The sequence below is a fragment of the Guillardia theta genome (assembly GCF_000315625.1).
Source record: "Guillardia theta CCMP2712 unplaced genomic scaffold GUITHscaffold_3, whole genome shotgun sequence".
NCBI lineage: Eukaryota > Cryptophyceae > Pyrenomonadales > Geminigeraceae > Guillardia > Guillardia theta.
Window position 1 is genome coordinate 970118 of NW_005434671.1, and position 17066 is coordinate 987183.

At 51.4% G+C, this 17066-nt stretch overlaps 7 protein-coding genes and 1 non-coding gene across 8 annotated transcripts; 2 read left to right on the forward strand and 6 right to left on the reverse strand.

The window, feature by feature from the left end:
* Positions 1–1361: 1361 nt before the first annotated feature.
* GUITHDRAFT_100041 (hypothetical protein) lies at positions 1362–1726 on the reverse strand (the record flags this gene model as incomplete). The annotated part of the gene is made up of 2 exons (XM_005841490.1): positions 1362–1412; positions 1463–1726. The coding sequence occupies 2 exons, from the start codon at positions 1724–1726 to the stop codon at positions 1362–1364; spliced, it is 315 nt and encodes a 104-aa protein (XP_005841547.1).
* A 763-nt stretch (positions 1727–2489) lies between these two features.
* Positions 2490–3980, reverse strand: GUITHDRAFT_100042 (hypothetical protein; the record flags this gene model as incomplete). Its single annotated transcript, XM_005841491.1, has 5 exons — positions 2490–2581; positions 2624–2683; positions 2740–3502; positions 3548–3814; positions 3873–3980. The coding sequence occupies 5 exons, from the start codon at positions 3978–3980 to the stop codon at positions 2490–2492; spliced, it is 1290 nt and encodes a 429-aa protein (XP_005841548.1).
* A 574-nt stretch (positions 3981–4554) lies between these two features.
* On the forward strand, positions 4555–6412 carry GUITHDRAFT_100043 (hypothetical protein; the record flags this gene model as incomplete). The annotated part of the gene is made up of 5 exons (XM_005841492.1): positions 4555–5488; positions 5595–5724; positions 5783–5855; positions 5899–6102; positions 6149–6412. The coding sequence occupies 5 exons, from the start codon at positions 4555–4557 to the stop codon at positions 6410–6412; spliced, it is 1605 nt and encodes a 534-aa protein (XP_005841549.1).
* Positions 6413–6550: 138 nt separating this feature from the next.
* On the reverse strand, positions 6551–9042 carry GUITHDRAFT_159139 (hypothetical protein; the record flags this gene model as incomplete). Its single annotated transcript, XM_005841493.1, has 15 exons — positions 8563–9042; positions 8410–8502; positions 8198–8359; positions 7979–8123; positions 7833–7909; positions 7732–7773; positions 7608–7669; positions 7465–7549; positions 7345–7419; positions 7184–7295; positions 7077–7138; positions 6982–7023; positions 6892–6934; positions 6743–6840; positions 6551–6694 (listed from the first exon to the last, which is right to left on the reverse strand). Exons 1-15 carry the CDS (start codon positions 9028–9030, stop codon positions 6551–6553), a joined length of 1710 nt encoding a protein of 569 aa, XP_005841550.1. The 5' UTR covers positions 9031–9042.
* Positions 9043–9972: 930 nt separating this feature from the next.
* GUITHDRAFT_t11 lies at positions 9973–10045 on the reverse strand. The gene has a single exon. It is a non-coding gene; the product is annotated as a tRNA-Arg (tRNA).
* Positions 10046–10269: 224 nt separating this feature from the next.
* GUITHDRAFT_100045 (hypothetical protein) lies at positions 10270–10675 on the reverse strand (the record flags this gene model as incomplete). The annotated part of the gene is made up of 4 exons (XM_005841494.1): positions 10270–10316; positions 10376–10395; positions 10443–10477; positions 10538–10675. The coding sequence occupies 4 exons, from the start codon at positions 10673–10675 to the stop codon at positions 10270–10272; spliced, it is 240 nt and encodes a 79-aa protein (XP_005841551.1).
* A 1351-nt stretch (positions 10676–12026) lies between these two features.
* GUITHDRAFT_100046 (hypothetical protein) lies at positions 12027–13195 on the forward strand (the record flags this gene model as incomplete). The annotated part of the gene is made up of 4 exons (XM_005841495.1): positions 12027–12120; positions 12526–12600; positions 12747–13059; positions 13114–13195. The coding sequence occupies 4 exons, from the start codon at positions 12027–12029 to the stop codon at positions 13193–13195; spliced, it is 564 nt and encodes a 187-aa protein (XP_005841552.1).
* Positions 13196–13248: 53 nt separating this feature from the next.
* GUITHDRAFT_100047 (hypothetical protein) lies at positions 13249–15115 on the reverse strand (the record flags this gene model as incomplete). The annotated part of the gene is made up of 14 exons (XM_005841496.1): positions 13249–13333; positions 13390–13463; positions 13504–13599; positions 13649–13735; positions 13783–13856; positions 13910–13959; positions 14035–14185; positions 14242–14296; positions 14340–14367; positions 14413–14489; positions 14690–14720; positions 14828–14892; positions 14944–15005; positions 15049–15115. 14 exons carry the CDS (start codon positions 15113–15115, stop codon positions 13249–13251), a joined length of 1002 nt encoding a protein of 333 aa, XP_005841553.1.
* Between the last annotated feature and the right edge of the window lie 1951 nt (positions 15116–17066).

The following is a 17066-nucleotide window of genomic DNA, read 5'->3' on the forward strand; positions in this document are numbered from 1 at the left end:
TTGAGCGGCTTTGACGAGTTTGCCGGTGGAAGGTTTTCGGGCCGGTGGATTAGGAAAGAGGTTTGCGAAAGCATATCGACCGGCTGCAAACTTGACGGGCAGCCTGATGACGAGTATGTCTGGGTGCCGTGGCACTGCAAACTGATGCGGTACGACCGAGAATCGGTGGGCGCATGTTCGAACCTCAACCAGTCGAGAGTCTTCATGGTTGGGAGCTCTCAGATGAGAACTTTGTTCTTCGATGTCGGCAAGGTAGACATATACGGGATGATGAGCTTTGATGACTTACCTCCCTGTAGCTCCTTGGAACCACTCAAGTCCAGCCAAGGAAGTACTGGACTGACTTGGCTGCCACAGACATCAGTCCTCAGCTGTATTTCCATTGGATGGTGCCGGAATACAACTTCGAGGTGGTGTTGACTTTGATAGAAGTGAACTTGCGAAGTGACCGGGTTGGGTAGGGGAATTTGGACTATGAGCTCTTAGTGGAGAAGCTCTCAAGCTGGCTGGAGAAGTTCAGCTATGGTCCTCAAGACAAGGTGATCGTCCAGGTGAGGAGAGCAATCTCAAAGCCCGCACACTCACACGCAGGTAGGCGAGTGTTCATGACATTCATCTGGGGTCATTGGCCGAGTACGAGGCAAACGTCAAGCAGCTCGCTAGATTTCTCAAGGGCCTCAAGGTGAGCTGAGTTGGTCAGTGAAGATGATTGACCCTCTCCTCCATCAGGGGACGGTCTTCTTTCGGACGGGCGATGCTCTTCATATCCCGTGAGCTCAACTCTCAGTTTTCCTGTGTTCGCTGAACACTCTGGGAGCAGCCCGGGGGGAAGGTCGATCATCGAGCGAGGGCTGAGGGATCCGAGGGTCCAGGTTCGCACATGCTGCGTGACGATTGAAGCATGATGGCATCATGAGCAGCACGTGAACGCGATCGCACGCGAAGTGATGCGAGCGCACGACATCGCTTTCATCGACACCCACGTGTCGTCCCATGGCCGACCCGAGAAGTGCATCGATGGTAGCGAGCGCACGAGCCTGCTGATTGCACTGAAGCTTTTTCAGGATATCACTACTTTGACAGAGAGACAGAGGAGCTGTCTGCGGCAGGTATGCACCCTCGGCAGAAGGAAAGGCCGTCACGAGTTGCTGCAGGGCGGGAGATCTGCATCGGAAACTCCGTCGCACGGGTTCAGGCTCAAGTCGTCATGTCTGTTGCATGCGCTTGACAGGTCCATCACCGTCGTTTGGATTTTCCTACGCTCCCTCCTTTCCTCCGATTCCTTCCCGCCAGCGATCTTATCTTGTGTATATACCTGTATAAAGACCATCAGCTCGTGGAAGCCTGTCGGCGTGTTGAGCTCACTTGTCCCCCGGCGTCAGCGCCGGCATGTTCAGCTTCTTGTCAGTCTTCTGCATCAAGAAATCAGCTGGACGGGAGAGGAGGAGGATGGGAGGCTAACGCCAGACGTCTCCTTGGGGAGTGGCAGTGCGCTGCCAAGCTCGTTGCATCGCTGTTTGAGCAAGAGCCCGTCAGAAGAAGAAAGCCACTCCTCCTCCCCCATCCCCACATGCACCTGAATGGCCTGAATCTCGATCTTGCGATGTATGTGTGATGTGATCTTTCTGTTCATCCTTGCGACTGGGCCCTCGTTCTTGCGGCTCCTGGGATCCGTCACATGCACGGAATCAACAACATGCTGTCTATTCAGCTGGAAGAAGTTCATACTTGGGGACGGGACGGTTCTTGCTGGGCGTGTAGGCATTCCCAGGCTGTCTTCTCACTGCTAGCCGCACGTTCTTCCCTCCTCCACCCTTCAGGTCGTGCGAGACAAGGAGGGAGTCAAAAGATTGGCAGCGGAGCGACGCAGGGGTTTCAAGGAGCCGCGATGCGCCATGGCTTGCTGAACACCAAGTCGACAGAGTGAAGAGCAAGAGTGCAGATACTGTTATCATATCCCATCACCCTACGTTGGGAGCTGTCAGCCAGCACAAAAACCTCGTCATGCTTCTTTCTGTTGGAACATTTCTGATTTATCCACATCGTCTCCTCCCTCCCTCCCTCCCTCCCTCCCTCCCTCCCTCTCCTCCTTCTCTGTCTATCAACATCCTGTCTGATCCTCTGACCCATGATTGTCTTTGCGTCTCCTCCCCTGCGCTGCCGCCCTCCCCTCCTGCTCTCCCCCCCCGCCCCCCTCCCTTTCAGGTTTTCCTCCGTAAATTCACAGACGACGAGCCGCATCTCCAAACCAGCGGCAACGGCAGGTGGCGGGGGGCAGGTGAAGCTGACCACTAGTAAGCACGAAGAGCAGCCATCTCGTGCGAGAAGCCTCATGTTCTCTTCCTCCCTCTCCCTTCTTCTCTCTCCCCCTCTCCCCCTCCCCGCCCCCTCTGATTCTTTTCCGTTTATTGCACACAAATGAATGGACGCGAGTCGCAGACATGGAGGGGATACGTTCAGACCTGGAGCAGAGCTTTGCTCAGACAACTTCAGACAATCTTAGGAGCCTTCTTTCTGTTCTTCCTCTTTGCTTTCGTCGCGGATCCATCCTCGCCCGCGCTTGCACTCCTATCCAATTTAACTGCGACATGTCAAACAGCACATGTGTCGCCTGCAGCCTTACCTTTCTTCGACGTTTCTCCAGTGCTGCTGCTGCTGCTGCTGCTTGCGCTACCAGTCGCGGCTGCTGCAGTCCCGTCAGTCTGCATGTCTCATCGAAGAACCTCGCAGGTGCCCGACCTTTCTTTCGAGCTGCGCGCAACTTGGCCTTTTGCTCTGCTACAGGGTCCTCAGCAGCGGAGGGTTTCTGCTCCCCTGCCTTGGACTTGCTCGATTTCTTGCTGGCTGCCGAAGCGTCCTGATGCTCCTCCTCGCCCTTGGTCGACTTTCCTCTATCCTCCTCAGGCCCCTTGGCACCCTCGAAACTCGACTTCGTTTCAACATGAGGCTCGCTGGCTGCCTTCCGGCCGCTGGAGTTGGAAGCTCCCGTCTTGTTGCCCGCGAGGATGGAGTCCGATCCGTCCTGGCTGGTTGCTGAAGCATTGGAGGTACCAGAGCCTTGCTGCTCACGCGCCTCCTCCTCCTCTGAGCCAGTTTTCTTGGCATCGAACATCTCCTCTTCCGAATCCGAGCAGCAGGGGATCAACCCTGAGTGCTCTGCGGTGTCAGGGAAGCGCGTCAGCCCGCAATTCCTCGCTTCTATCCACAGATGTCCTTCACTGCGCATGGGAACCCAACGTGTCATCTTCATGTCGCCGGGAATCTTATCGTCGTTGTTGATGCTCGGGCAAATTTCCTCGTAGGAACAGAGACGCCTGTTCTTGAGGATGCAGAACCTCCTGCTCTGGTACCAAGTGGCTCCCTCCGAAAGATAGTACCTGAGACCCCGAGAGTCCGCGACCTCACCCTCAACCTGCAGCTGCGACTCTTGCTTGGCCGGGGGTGCGCTCTCGGGGATTGGAGCTGACTTCCACAGCTCGGACGTGTCAACCTCTGTGTTGTCCTGCCACAAATTTCAGCTGTCACTCCACGAGCATCCAGACTTTACCACGCCGTCAATGTAATCTGGAATCTGCGGGGAGTCGTGGAAGAAGATCCCCTTCCATTCTTCGAGGTTGATTTTCTTGTCTTGATTCCTATCATGCGCCTCGAACTCCAGATCCACCACCGAGAAGGCATGTCGCTTCGCAAACCCCTCGAACTCGTCCTCCATGATGGCGTAGTAGAATTCTTTCTTGCTCAGCGCGCCATCCTTGTTCGTGTCCTTCTCATGGAAGAAGGAGATTTCTGCGTCCAACAAATTGTTCTCCTCCTCCTACAGAGCAGGAAACGGTCAGGAGAGGCCGAGGAGAAGGCATCAACAACAGGACAACCTGGTCCATGCTCGACATGCGCGCAGCTTGAGACGCCATGGGCACCATCGTCATCACTACCACCGCCGCCATGATCAACATGAACCGTCCAGCTAAACCCCTCGCCATGCCGACTCTAACGTTGGTACCCACCCCTCTTTTCCAAGCACAATTCGTCATGGAAGGACCCCTCCAGAGCATCCTAGCCAGCGCATCTCAATGCATTCCGTTACTCTTTATAACGAATTTGTTGCAGCCGTTGAGGAAGTTGCAGTGCAGTTTTGACCTCCGAGTCGTTTTTTTAACTGCCGGTGCAGTGCTGATCGCGTCAAGGCGAGCAAGTTGTAGAGGGTAGAGAGGAGGGGGAGTACGCTTATGAGGGTCAGGCCAGCTGCTGGAGTCGGTAAACAGTGACTGTCAGAGTCGTAAACAGTGAACTGTCAGAGTCGCCGCACTTGAACTAACCTTCACTGACAGGCTGAGCAGAGAAAGCTTGTCGCTGCGGGTCACCGGGTGATCTGAGTCAGAGATGGCAAAGTTGGAATCGCACTAAAAGACAGCGCCCTGTTTCAAGTTGGTTTCATGCATCTCACCCCAGTCCTGAAGTTGTTCGGGTCTCCGGGAGGATGTCTGCCTATCACACTTGAGAGAATCGGAAGCTGAATCGCCGCGTTCATCGCTCAACCCTCTTGATCGGGGCAGTATGGACGCTTCGCCAGAAATTCGGGAGGAGTCGGCAGGGATGGGGCATGTTCCCCGTCGCACCAGCTCAATCATTTCTAGAACCGCGTCTTCTTCCTTCCTCAAGAGGAGACGAAGGCTCAGCGATCGAGTACTCTATTATATGAGCAGAGAGCGCTCCATGACTGGCCTAGCACGCCATGTTCGCAAGCTCAAGAGCCGTTTTCTAGTGCTCAAGGTCCTGGCCTCAGTCGTCGCCCTCCTGGGCATAGTCTTCGCTGTTGCCTCCATAGAACTTTGCACTATCATCCAGAATGATGCTTGTGAAGCAAAAGCTCACGAAGAAATCTTCATCAAGAGCACTGGAACAGTCCTAGCGGTCGCTCTGTCAATTTTGGTCTGCATGTGCAATCAATGTCGATACCGAATCTTAAAGCACAGCGAAACATTCAACGCCCTTAACGACAACCGAGCCATCGATGATAGCAGGTTAGAGTCATACAGGAGATATCTCCACGTTAGCACGGCCATTGAAGTCATTCTTTCCATGATACATCCCATCCCAGGATTTTCGAAATATGTCAGAGTAGAAACCATGGGTCACATTGAGACGCACAGTATTGACGAGATCCTTACGATCATCATGATTGTAAAATTGTACCACTTCTGTAACCTCGCCATGGCTTATGTGCAGAAGAGAATTATAGACGACACAGCCTTCTCGACAGGTGATCTCAAAGCCATGAAGCTCTCCATGAAGAATTCTTTCTCCTTTACATTTCGTATTGCAATGAGACATCATGCGATCGAACTCATTACGGTGGTTCTGGTTTTTGTGATCTTTGTCTCGTCGTATGCGCTCCGCATTGCAGAAGGAAGATGGACCAACGGCGCGTCTCAGTATTATTGGACAAATCTCTGGATGAGCCTCTCAACGTTGTCTACAACGGGATACGGTTGATTGGAGTTATGTGATCTCATCAGAACTCACTGGTGGTGTAGGAGATGTATATCCCGTGACACATGCTGGCAGAGCAATCTGCTGCTGCCTCATGCTCATAGGGATATTTGCTACATCTCACTTGATCTCCGCCATCATCAAAGCTTTTGAACCTTCAAAATGGGAGGATCAGTTGATTGAGCAATTACTCTGCCTCAAGGCAAAGGGACGTGTCGTCTTGATATGCGCCAGGTAAATCGCTTTTCCTGCGGCCATATCCCGTTCTAATCATAATCATGTTGTCCTGCAGAATCTTTCAAAACAAGTTCAGATTCGCCAAAGGAAGAATCTCGAGGATATTCTTCGATTACAACAGAAAGCAGGTGCTTTGAACGCGTCAACCGTGGTTTCTCTGACTGCGAGCAGCTCCGAGTGCAGCTTGCAAGTGCGTTGCTCGAGATGAAGGAATACAAGCTGGAGGCAAGAGCTCGAGATGGGCAAAGCAACGGGCCGCGCGTCGAACATTTCAAGTCGGTGGTTGAAATGGCCCATCGTGCTTTGCCTGCGGTTGATTCGCATCCAAACGCAAGCGAGGATGGCAATGTGGAGGACATTGAAGTGAAGGATCAGGTCATTGTTTGATTGTCTCAAGACTCGCCTTTGACATGCTCTTCAGGGAGCTTTCGCTGCTTCGCTACGACTCTCCGAGGCTCTCAAACGTCTCGAAACTTCACTTTCTTCAGTTCCTACTACCACCAGCGCCTTGTTTTCCAGAGCAACAGTCACTGTTGGTAGCCCACGAAAGTCTAAACGCGCAACCGTGAGGAAAGCAAAGATGTCTCCAAGACTCCCGGTTTCATCGCAAGATTCAGTCTCGGCTGAGCTGGGGTATGTCTACGAAGGAAGCTCCTTTGTTCCGAGCCATTCGCTGCACCTTTGACGTCATGTTGGTTGACTTGGACCTTCCAGTCAAGACCATGTTGTACTTATATTGTAGAATGAAATAACATGTCTCACACATTGGTGGACGTTGCACGTGTATTGTCATGCAGCTCGCGCCAACACCTCTTCACGTAAACTACAATAACATCGTCGAAGGGTTGCTGAGGTACTTCTTGAGCGTCTGCAGGAACTGGGCGCCAACAGCTCCATCGACAGTTCGATGATCGCAGCTAAGGGTAATGCGCATGAAGCTAGAGACCGCATAGTCCTCGTTGGGACCCTGTAAGATCGCGTCACATCTCAACCTGAGAGCTGTGTCGCAAGGAACCTTGGCTGGGACCACTCGTTCTTCAGTCGCACCAACTGCAAGGATGCAGGACTGCGGAGGATTGATGATAGCGGCAAAGCTCGTAATCCCAAACATTCCTGCGCAAGAATCCGTCAACGGTTGTCGGCTGTTGGGCCGTCGATCATCACCCAAGTTGGAAACCGAGAAAGTGCCACCCTGGAATTCGTGGGGCTAACGAGCATGTCAGGATGGACCAGAAGGGTGTTAGCAAGCCTCACCTGAAGCTTTCCATCCCTGGCCTTGGCTGCGAGGGCCTTCACCTGTAAAGTACTTGAGACAAGACAACAGAGTCATCTGAAAAGGAAAAGATTACTTCGTTAGAGATGCCCAGGAGCCCCTTCATGTCCGCATCGGTCACAATCGGGGTGATCAGGCCTGATCAATCGGTTAGGTCGATTCACCCTCAAAGAGTATGGACACCCGTCGGAGATGCGACGGCAACGCTGATGTCAATGTAGTTGTACTTGCGAATGGCATTCTCCATCCATGAAACATTCACCTCGGGATGATCTCTCAAAGCAAGAGCAGAAGCCTTTGCGTGATGATTAACATCGCTTCAACGCAAAAATGAAACTTTCAACCTTGATGATAAAATCGTTGACAGACAATTTGTAGTCTGGCTTGCCCTCCTTGTCATACTTGGCTTTTGAGTTCAACTTTCACGCCTGTAAGAGCTAGTACACAAAGCAAAGCACATCCACCTGGTCACGAAGCTTCAGCAAGTCGTCCACACACACATCCATTGACAGGTAATAATGTGGGATGGTTGTCTTCGATTGAAGCAACCTAAAAAACACAATTTTTCAGACTCAAAACAGTTCCAGCCTAAATAAATGAGATTCACCTCGATGCAATAACTTTGCGGATGTTGGAATGTGGAATTTCCGTGTAATCCACACCAGCAACCTAGGAAGACGAATCAACACAAGTCCGATGAGCCTCGGCCAGACAAAATAGCAGTTACTTACACCCGCAGATGACGCGCTCTGCACACTTGAGCCGACTCCACTCTACGAATAGAAAAAGTTTGATTATGATATGGGTACGCAGAGTTACACTTTCTGCACACCTCGATAGCTTGTAGAACGTCAGCAGCAATGACTCGGTTGTGTGGTCCGGTAGGAGTAGTCGATCTCAAGTCGATACCTGCGTACAAACATCATCCAAAATACGTTGTATTTGACAGAAGCAAGGGAAATATTAATGATTTCATACCGTTTTCCTTGGCCAACTTCTTTGCCAAGGGCGAAGCCAGCACACGCCCGCCCTTGTTCTCAACTGCTTGTGATGCAGGTGCAGGAGCACTCTCTGTTGCATCATTAGTGGACATTGAACGATGAACAAGAGCAATTTGCACATACTTGGAGCCTGTGAAGATGGAGAAGCCGCCTACAGTATTGAATCAACGTCTCTTTCCAAAGAAACAGCATTTACCTTCGGCTGTTCACTGCTTGGTGCCTTAGCCGCAGCTCCACCAGCGCCTTGCGGTTTGGTGGTGTCTACCGTGAAGTCCTGGAAGGAAGGGACGATTCCGCTGTCATCAACAACCACGAAGATTGGGACTCCAACGGCAACTTCGCTTGCGCCTTCAGCCACCTAAACCCCTCTGTCACAGGACTGACAGAACTAGATCGGTAAGAAAGTACCAGAATCTTTGCGATGTAGCCCTCATCTTGCGATTCCCAACCGATGGTCGCTTTGTCTGTTTCAATGTCGCATAGCAAATCACCCGGAGAAATCTAGATCGAAGCGCGAGTCACATTTGGCACGGAAAACTGAAGGCAACAGAGTTTCGTTACCTTATCCCCCAATTTAACCTTGAACCCAGCAATAGTGCCAGCAGTCATGGTTGGAGATAGAGCTGGCATGTTTAGCAACTGATGGGGCGGGTAACTTTTTGTATTTGCCGCAGGGGCGCTATGCTTGGGTTGCGGAGCAGCAGGTGCTGGCTCAGCCTTGGCAGCAGAGTCCTCTCCAGGCTTGTAATTGGCAAAGGCAGGGACGTCTGCTGCATTCTCTACGAGCACAATGGCTTCTTTACCCACTGGGACATCCTGCGACCCTTCCGGCATCAAGATGGCAGCGATATATCCCTCATCCTGTGATTCCCATCCGATAGTGGCCTTGTCGGTTTCAATCTCGCACAGAAGATCTCCGGGAGACACTTTGTCGCCGACCTTAATCTTATAGCTTGCAATGTTTCCTGTTTTCATGGTTGGAGACAGAGCAGGCATCTTCAACACTTGATGCTCTGGGAGGCTACTCATGCCCCTCACAATCCATGACCTTGATCTTCTTGAGACATTGCAAGCTGGCTTGGCCAATCTTCCCATCCTGAAGTTTTTGCAGCAAGTCAGTAACCATTCCAACCATGTACATAGATCTGATACTCACCCTGAAGGTTGGCAGAGAGTCGTAAGCGATCGCGCAAGGGTTCGTGGAATGTTCCTGTTCATGGCACTGACACGCCTGGACGCGATCCTTGTCTTCGAAGCAAGCGATGCCGAGGAAGTGAAAGAGAGAGACGGTTGGGTTGAGCATGGAGAGCAGGTCGACGAGGATGATCGAAGCTGAAGGGCCAAGAGCGACCGCCTCATTCCGAGCCCGCTCATAGCAAGCGCCATGCTGCTGCCTCCGCGGCTGGGGCGCAAGCAATAGGGTCCGAATGGAAAAATGAAATCGACTGAATACCCTCCATTTGAGTCTGCAGTAGGGGTCCTTACCCTTGTTATAAAGCCCAATCTATAAAACCATAGTGTACCCTCTACTGATAAAGTTAGTCAGAGCTAGGGGTGGTACAGTTTAAAAACAAAAACTGTTATGTTGTCGTTCTACGTCTATGCAGACCGAGGACGCCTCCCAAGGGATGGGAACTTATAAAAACAACAATTTCCCACATATATAAAATTTCTACTGAATACGTTTTAGTGGTACCAAAGTCCGGAATGAAGGATAGCACAAACTCGTACAAAAGTAATCTTTAAAAACAATTTTTTCACACATTTCATATTCAAATAAGTATTACATTTGAAACTTCATCGGAACATTTGAAATATTCACTGCTATTTCACGTGTTGTACGATAGAACATCCGGAATTGCCCGTACAGAATAATAAAACTAATAGAGCCGGGTGTACAACCGGGCCATCAGAAGAGCATCCCCCATTGTCACATATAAAAAGAATTGGAGGACAATGTCTTTGAGTGGGCACCCACGATGGGACTCGAACCCACAATCTCACCCTTAGGAGGGGTGCGCCGTATCCATTGGGCCACGCGGGCTCCTCCATGTCTTCTGATGTGCGATACAGTGTATATATAGGAACAGGGCTGGGCTGATCCTCCACGGGGGTGGGGTGGATTATGGACATGGTAGTGGGAGGGTTTCTGGTACCGCACTCGATGGGGAAAGGTGGGTGGTGGTAGTAGGCAACTTTGAGACGGGATGCAGGGGGATTGGTTGTCGATAATGTTACATTGGTACAGCACAACATGCTAGAAGTTCTTCAAGATCTCGGCTCCTTCTTGATCTTCACTATCGGAGTAACGCTCTCTGTCCACACAAAGCATGAGCCGCTGCAAACAGTCGATTTTCAACAGCAGGTCACTTACGTTTCACAAGCTTAGAGATCCTGCCAGGCAACGTCAATGGCAAGGTTAGACAATAAAAATAAAACACCTGGGTTTCGCTATCCCTCCACTTGTCTTGCTGCGCTAGAAATTTGAGGCCATGTTAGCGAAAGAAAAAACAAATTCCTTGCTGTGGTCTGATACCTGGAGAGCCAAAATTCTTGCTTGATGTAGGACAGATTCTGGTTTGCTTTTCATCATCGGGCTGTTCATGATCAAATTTCGAGCCATCTTTCTTGATTCCTTGAATCTCAACTCCTCGGTTTGAACACGCGCATTCATGATCTGTTGATCTCAAGCTTCAGTGCATTGCACTCGGAACTGATGTTGAAAGCAGTTACCTCTTGCTTTGCACGTACTCGATCTTCTTCTGATTCTGGTAATAAAGGAATCTGCATGTTCAATCTTTTTCTCTCTTCCGCATGCTGAGCCTCGTTTGCCTATTTGAATAGCGCATTAGTTCAGACCAAACCATTCCTAACATGAACAAGGTCGCCTGTGCACCTGATCTTCCTTCTTTTGTTTGCGAAATGCATTGCGCAGTGTCCTATTCAGAATGCCATCATCTCGACTTCTGACATCCTGTTCCATCGATGATCACTCCTCAGTATGAAACGGAAGCAGGAAAGCATCCAATATGGGAACTTGACCTGAATATGTTTCAATTGGTGTAGGACTGCTTTTTTCTCTTTCGATTTCACTTCGTCCTCCCTGAAAGCATTTAAAATGAGGATTGCACAATGCCACCGGTTACAAAATACTACCTTTTCCCAGACCCGTCGGATGCTGCAAAATGTTCCAGTCGGTAGAATGGGTCTTCTTCAAGTTTTCTTTTTTCTTTTTCGTCAAGCAACTTTACAGTATCCTCATCCTGATCGTCATATACGACAAACAGGTCCCATTAGCATCGAAGCATTTGACAAAGGAAGGTCGAACCTGGTCCCAGGACTCCTCTTTCTTGCGGCATCCGCTGATGCATTTGTACCTGGTAGCGCATGCATCACGATCCCATCTTCCTCCAAGTTTGACGCTTTGTTACGTTGTGTTTTGAGGGTCCGTCGCTACAATCATGATGTTGTCGCACAAGTGACATTTCAATTGAAACTCCCAGATAGTTGTCGTGAAGTACTTTCCTGCCTTTTCTAGTTCTCAGCGAAACAGGAGAGCTAACAAACACGCCCAGCTCATACCTTCTTCTTGTCTGCGTTGAAGCGAACACCTTTGTGAATGACTTCTTGGCATTTTTCACACCAAATATCGAATGGCGTCTCGAATCTGATGACATCTCGGCCTTGCGTGAGCAGTTTACTGTTCACTTGGGCTCCTCGATTTCTCCACGATTCTCCCCGAAAAGTATTCAGATTACTTCTCTCATTGAAATTCTTTTGGTCCCAGAATTCTGGCGGATAGTACCTGTGATACAAAATCAAAATGTTGCACTGAAATGACAAGAAAGCAAGCTTAGCTGGCGTGTATATCAGATGCTCAAATCGCTGGACCATCACATTGACAGACAGACAAAATGTTGAAAAAAACAAACAAAAGCAAACAAAGAAACAGCACACTACAACACACGCCTTTACACTGCATTTGAGAGGCAGGATGTTTAATGGGTTGTGAAGGAGGTCGAGACATGCCAGACAACATTGCAACGCCAGACACTGGTAGGATATATGGCCACAGACCCCGTGGCACTATCCTCTTTCAGCTCTCCTTCTCCCTCACCGGTTTGTTGCCTTCCTGTCTGCCATGGCCGCTGCGAGCTCGAGGTTTAGGCTGTTTAGCTTGGTTCAGTTTAGACATTCTGTGCCTGGGTATGATGGCTGACCAGAGAATCAAAGTGCGGATTGCGAATGCGGCCGAATCCAGAGAGGGGATAGGGAGAGAGGGAGGGGAGGGGAGGGGAGGCGGGGGAGACGGGGGGGGCATGGCAAGGGTATGAAGATAGAGGAATGTGGATATCGATGAAGAAGTAAGTTAGGAGCATGCATGCAATATAAAAGAACCACATCCAAACCATGGGGAATCAAACTATCCATGAAAAGGGAGTTTGAGCCGTATTGCCATGAATGATGTGCGAGGAAAAGGAGAGTTCCGTGTCTTCAAACATTGACTTTCTCTGATGCTCACAGGCAACAATCCAAGAGGGGATGCGAGACCAATTTTGAAGTGGGCTGCGAATCATGAGCAAGTTGCTGTCATGGAGGGTCTGTGCAATGCTCTGGGCCGCACTCGTGTGCCTGAACAGTTGTTCTTGCCTTCCAAGGACAGAAGGACCAGGAGAGACTCTGCCAGGTAGTTGCCATGTGCAGGTGCCAAGAGGATGTCAAAGAGGTGTGACTCGTTTGATCAGATTGGCAAGATATCCATGAACAGCCTTGCAATCTGGGGATGCAGGACATGTACAGGACCCCCTTCTACACGGAGAATCGACCCTTTGCCATCTGCGGCAAGTACAACGAGGAGACAGGCCTGGATCTTGTCGGTCGCCCATGTTGCTGCGAGTTCTGTGGGCAGAGAGATCCGTTCGGGCAACTGTGCGAAGTATCTCAGAAACTATGTACCACGGTGGAGGATTGCATCCAACGGCACCACGGAGTATGCAAGTCTTCGAAGAAGCACAAGGGTGTCGACAAGTTTTATCTCTTCTGGTTCTCTGCGATGAGGTGAGCGCATGCTACTTTGCTTCTTTCCAAACCCCAGAGTTACTGGGCCTGCAGTTTCTTTACCATCATGCCTTTCGTCATTCCAGCCATAGCGATGTACGCCGCTGAAGAGCTTGTTCTTGGTCTGGCAGGATGAATTCTAGAGGGCGGAGCCCATGTTTGCTCTACTCGTCATTTTCTATCTTTATGTCACAGCCCTTGAAGCGGGGTTGGGTTTCTTGCTACATCTTCGGAGGTCGATGAGCTTTGAAACGGGTGGACAGGCACGGTCTTTCTGCTTGGCGATGGTTCAAAACCTCTCAGTTCCGGAGCAGGAGAGGAGAAACAGACCTCAGGAGTTCGTGGATGACGTAGTCGTGCGAATCTTCCATCTTCCCCATCAATGTCGCCAACTCCAGCCCAACCTGTGCTGGAGTCATCCGAGAGAGTGCGAAAGCGCAATACCTCCTCGTTGAACTTGAGTGCTCTCTTCAGCTCCTGATGCCCAGTCTCGAGCCTTGACCTCACATTGTCTTCGCGCATCTTCAGGATGGTCAGCTCCTGCTATTATGGTTACTGCCGGCGTTGAGGAGGCAAAGGGGCCCTCCACCTGCTTGGTCTCCTGGAGCTGAGCAAGGACCCTCATTAAATTCTTCTCTGCTGTCGATCTTGCCAGCGCCTCTTTCCTCAGGTCCTCCTGCTCCTTCCTTCACTCTCGTATTCCTCAACGTCACTCCTCCCTACCTGTAATTTGGCTTGAATGGTCCTTTGAAGCTGCTTGTCCTCCTGGAATCTTCGTTCTAGCTCGCTCACGTACGCTAGTTACAAGCGGCGTCATGTCGAAACTCAGCGGAAGCAAAGAAACTTTCACCCAGCCTGTCTCTATCAAGCTCTTCAATCCGATTGACGTGTTCTTCCCGGCTGGGAAGCAATCAGTCCAACTTAGCGGCGGTCGTGACGAGGATGTGCAGGGATGGCGAGCGAACTCTTCTTTACCTCTTCATGTTATCTTGAGAGATGGCCAACATCTTCTCAAGTTTGGATGCTTTCTCTTTCCAATTCTCCAACAGACCTGCGAGCTTCTCCACCTCTGCTCTGCTCTGCAGATTCTCCTTTTCCATCTTCTGCCTCTCGTCCTGGTTCAAACCTGTTCGAACCTTCACATGGCGCCAAAAGGGAATCAAGTATCCTCTGCTGTTCCACCTCTGTTGCCCTTCATGAGCTCTTCTTTCTCAGCAACCAGCCCCTCAATCTTAATCTAGTGGTCTCGTCAAGGGAGGACTTGCATCGAAGCATCGGACCTCTTGCATTGACACGATTTTCCTCATTCTGAAAGTCAACTTAGGTCATTATACCCTGCAGTTGCTTCACAACCTGTCGTTCTCTGTGGCGAGGGAATGACATCTCATCAACAGCTTCACGTATCCTGCTGACCCTCTCACCAAGTCCACCTGCGATGTCCAGTCAGTAAATGGTACAGGATCAGGATCAGGATCAGGATCAGGATCAGGATCAGGATCAGGATCAGGATCAGGATCAGGATCAGGGGCAGGGGCAGGGGCAGGGGCAGGGGCAAGTACGAGCGCATTTGCAAGTGAGAGTGTAAACAAAGACAAGAAGGAGGAGGTGCGAAGAAGCCGAGCTCCTCTACTTCATAGAAAAGTTTCCCGCTCGTGCCCTCCCTTCGAAACGTCATCGTGACGTGCGAGCCCTGCGGCCCAAGAACGAGGGTCCTCGACAACCAGCATCATTCGACTCATCCGGCACGTCAACAACCCCCACTGCTTACCTTAGCCTTGCAAGCCCAATGTGCAGCGTCGGCTGGTGGTTGATCTTGACCAGGATGTCGCTCTCCTGCAGTGAAGCTTGACCCGTCCGAGCTAGCGAGCTGAGCTGAGAGCATACCTGGATAGTTCTTGCCATGGCTGCTGATCCCTCAGGAACGAGGGACTGGACGAAGACTTGCCCTGAGCAAGCATGACCAAGACGCACTCTCAACCCCTCCAACACCACCATCAACGTCTTCTGCGAAGTAGATGCCCACTCCAAACTGCTCCTCCCCTTGGGCTCCTTGCATCTTCGCCGTCCTCGCGGGAGATATCTGGAAGATGGCGAGGGAGGAGGGGAGGGAGGGTGGACTGGGGAGAGCAGGAAAAGTGACGTACTTGACTTCTTTTTTTCACAGAAGTGTCAATCAAGCTAGCTAGTTGGAGTAGCGGTTTTCGCTGCCTCCTTCGTTTCCTAGTATTTTATTGAGGCGGGTTTGTAGGCATTATCCTCGTCCTCCTTTCTTTGCTCCGGTTTGCCTTTCTTTTTCAGTTTGTCGGGCATTCTACAAGTTGAGGCCCCTCGAGAGTATCACATAGAGAACTTCATATCAACACAACTTTACAGGCTTTCTCGTCTACTCCCCACCCTCTCCTTCTACCTCTCCCTTCCTCCTTTACCTCTTCTTTCCTCTTTCCCGGAGTCCGATCCCCTCTGCTCACGAGGTCGGACCCCCGAAGAGCTCGTTGATTGCGTGTGCCCATGCTACCACCCCCATCTTCACTATCTCCATGCTCTCCTCCGACGCTTTCGGCATCATGACCTTCCGCTCCTCCTTCGTTCCCACGTACAAGGACTCAGCAGCGGAGGACATGGTAGAGATGATAGCAGCCGTCGTCATGGCTACTCTGTCGTCCCGCGACAGTCGCTGCCGTGCCGGCTCGTCCTTCTTGACATCGAGCGAGGAAGCAGCTTCGTGCGAAACCCCTTGGCTCCCTCCCTCGTGTTCCGCTTGAATGCTCTGCGCTTGCTCCGGAGCTGGTTGGATACTCTCATGCCCACTGGCTGCAGGCATGGGGGAAGGGCCCAGCGCACTGGGAGGAGAAGAAAGAGACACGCCTGGGCTGACAAGGTTGTGCCGATGTCGAAGGATTCTTCTCCACCAGAGCTGTAACCTGGTAGCAGCAATCTCTTCTGCTATGTTGAGATTCAAGGGCTCCATGAGATGCCCGGCGGAAGAGAACTGCCAAGAGGAAAAACGGAGAGGAGTGAGACGAGGGGAGAGTGAGGAGGGAGAGAGTGAGAGTGAGAGAAGAGTTAGGACAAGGATAGCGAGGGACAAGAGAGAACGGAAGAGAGAAAGAAGGAGAGAAAGAGGATGAGAGAAGAAGAGAGAAAGAAGGAGAGAAAGAGGATGAGAGAAGAAGAGAGAAAGAAGGAGAGAAAGAGGATGAGAAGTGAAGAGGAGCGTGGTGAAAGAGGAGGAGCAATGAGGTCAGCAAGGACGAAGTTGTCATGGCGAAGCTGACCTTAGCCGACTTGATCGCATCATGAAGAGGAACGTTCTCTTGCAGCCTCATCCACTTGGGGCCCAGCGACTTGTACCACACGGAGGTCTCAGGGACAATCTTTCCCTCCTGGTATAGGCTGCACAGCTGCACGCGCACGTCAGCAGCGGGAAAAGGGTGGGGTCCCACTCACCTGCTCGAAGTCTACTGGCCCCTTCCTCTCCTTGCCTTCCACGAAGAAGTAGCTCTTGGTGGTCCACCCCACCTGCCGTCACTCTCAGCTCGGAGTGTTTGTGCTCATTCCTCGCCACCTGAAGCTGGGAAGCGGCAACGGCCAGGGCTGCGGCTCGCTCGAGTGACATGTGGCCTCCAGGCCTGCGACGGGAGGAAGAGGAGGACGCGCCTGTGTGCGGACGCCGTTCGGGGGACAACTCACTGCCTGGAGCCCCTTGCTCCTTGTCCTGCTGGATTTCCTGCGCCACCGCAGGAGCAGGAAGAGCAACCGGCTGCTCGTCATGCTCTCTGTCCTTGGAGACTTGGTGGGGTCCGCTCCTCAGGTGAGCTCGGATCGAGCTGGAGAGAGGAGGAGACCATTGTCTGACTCCGGATGCGTGGTGAGAGATCAAGAACGCCAGCTCCTCGTAGAGCTGAGAGAGTTGTTACCTGAAGCACGCAGGGAGGGGGGGGGGATGGGAACCTGCATGGGAGTGCGCGAATCGTTGGCGGCAGGATGGATGTTGAAGTCTACGATGA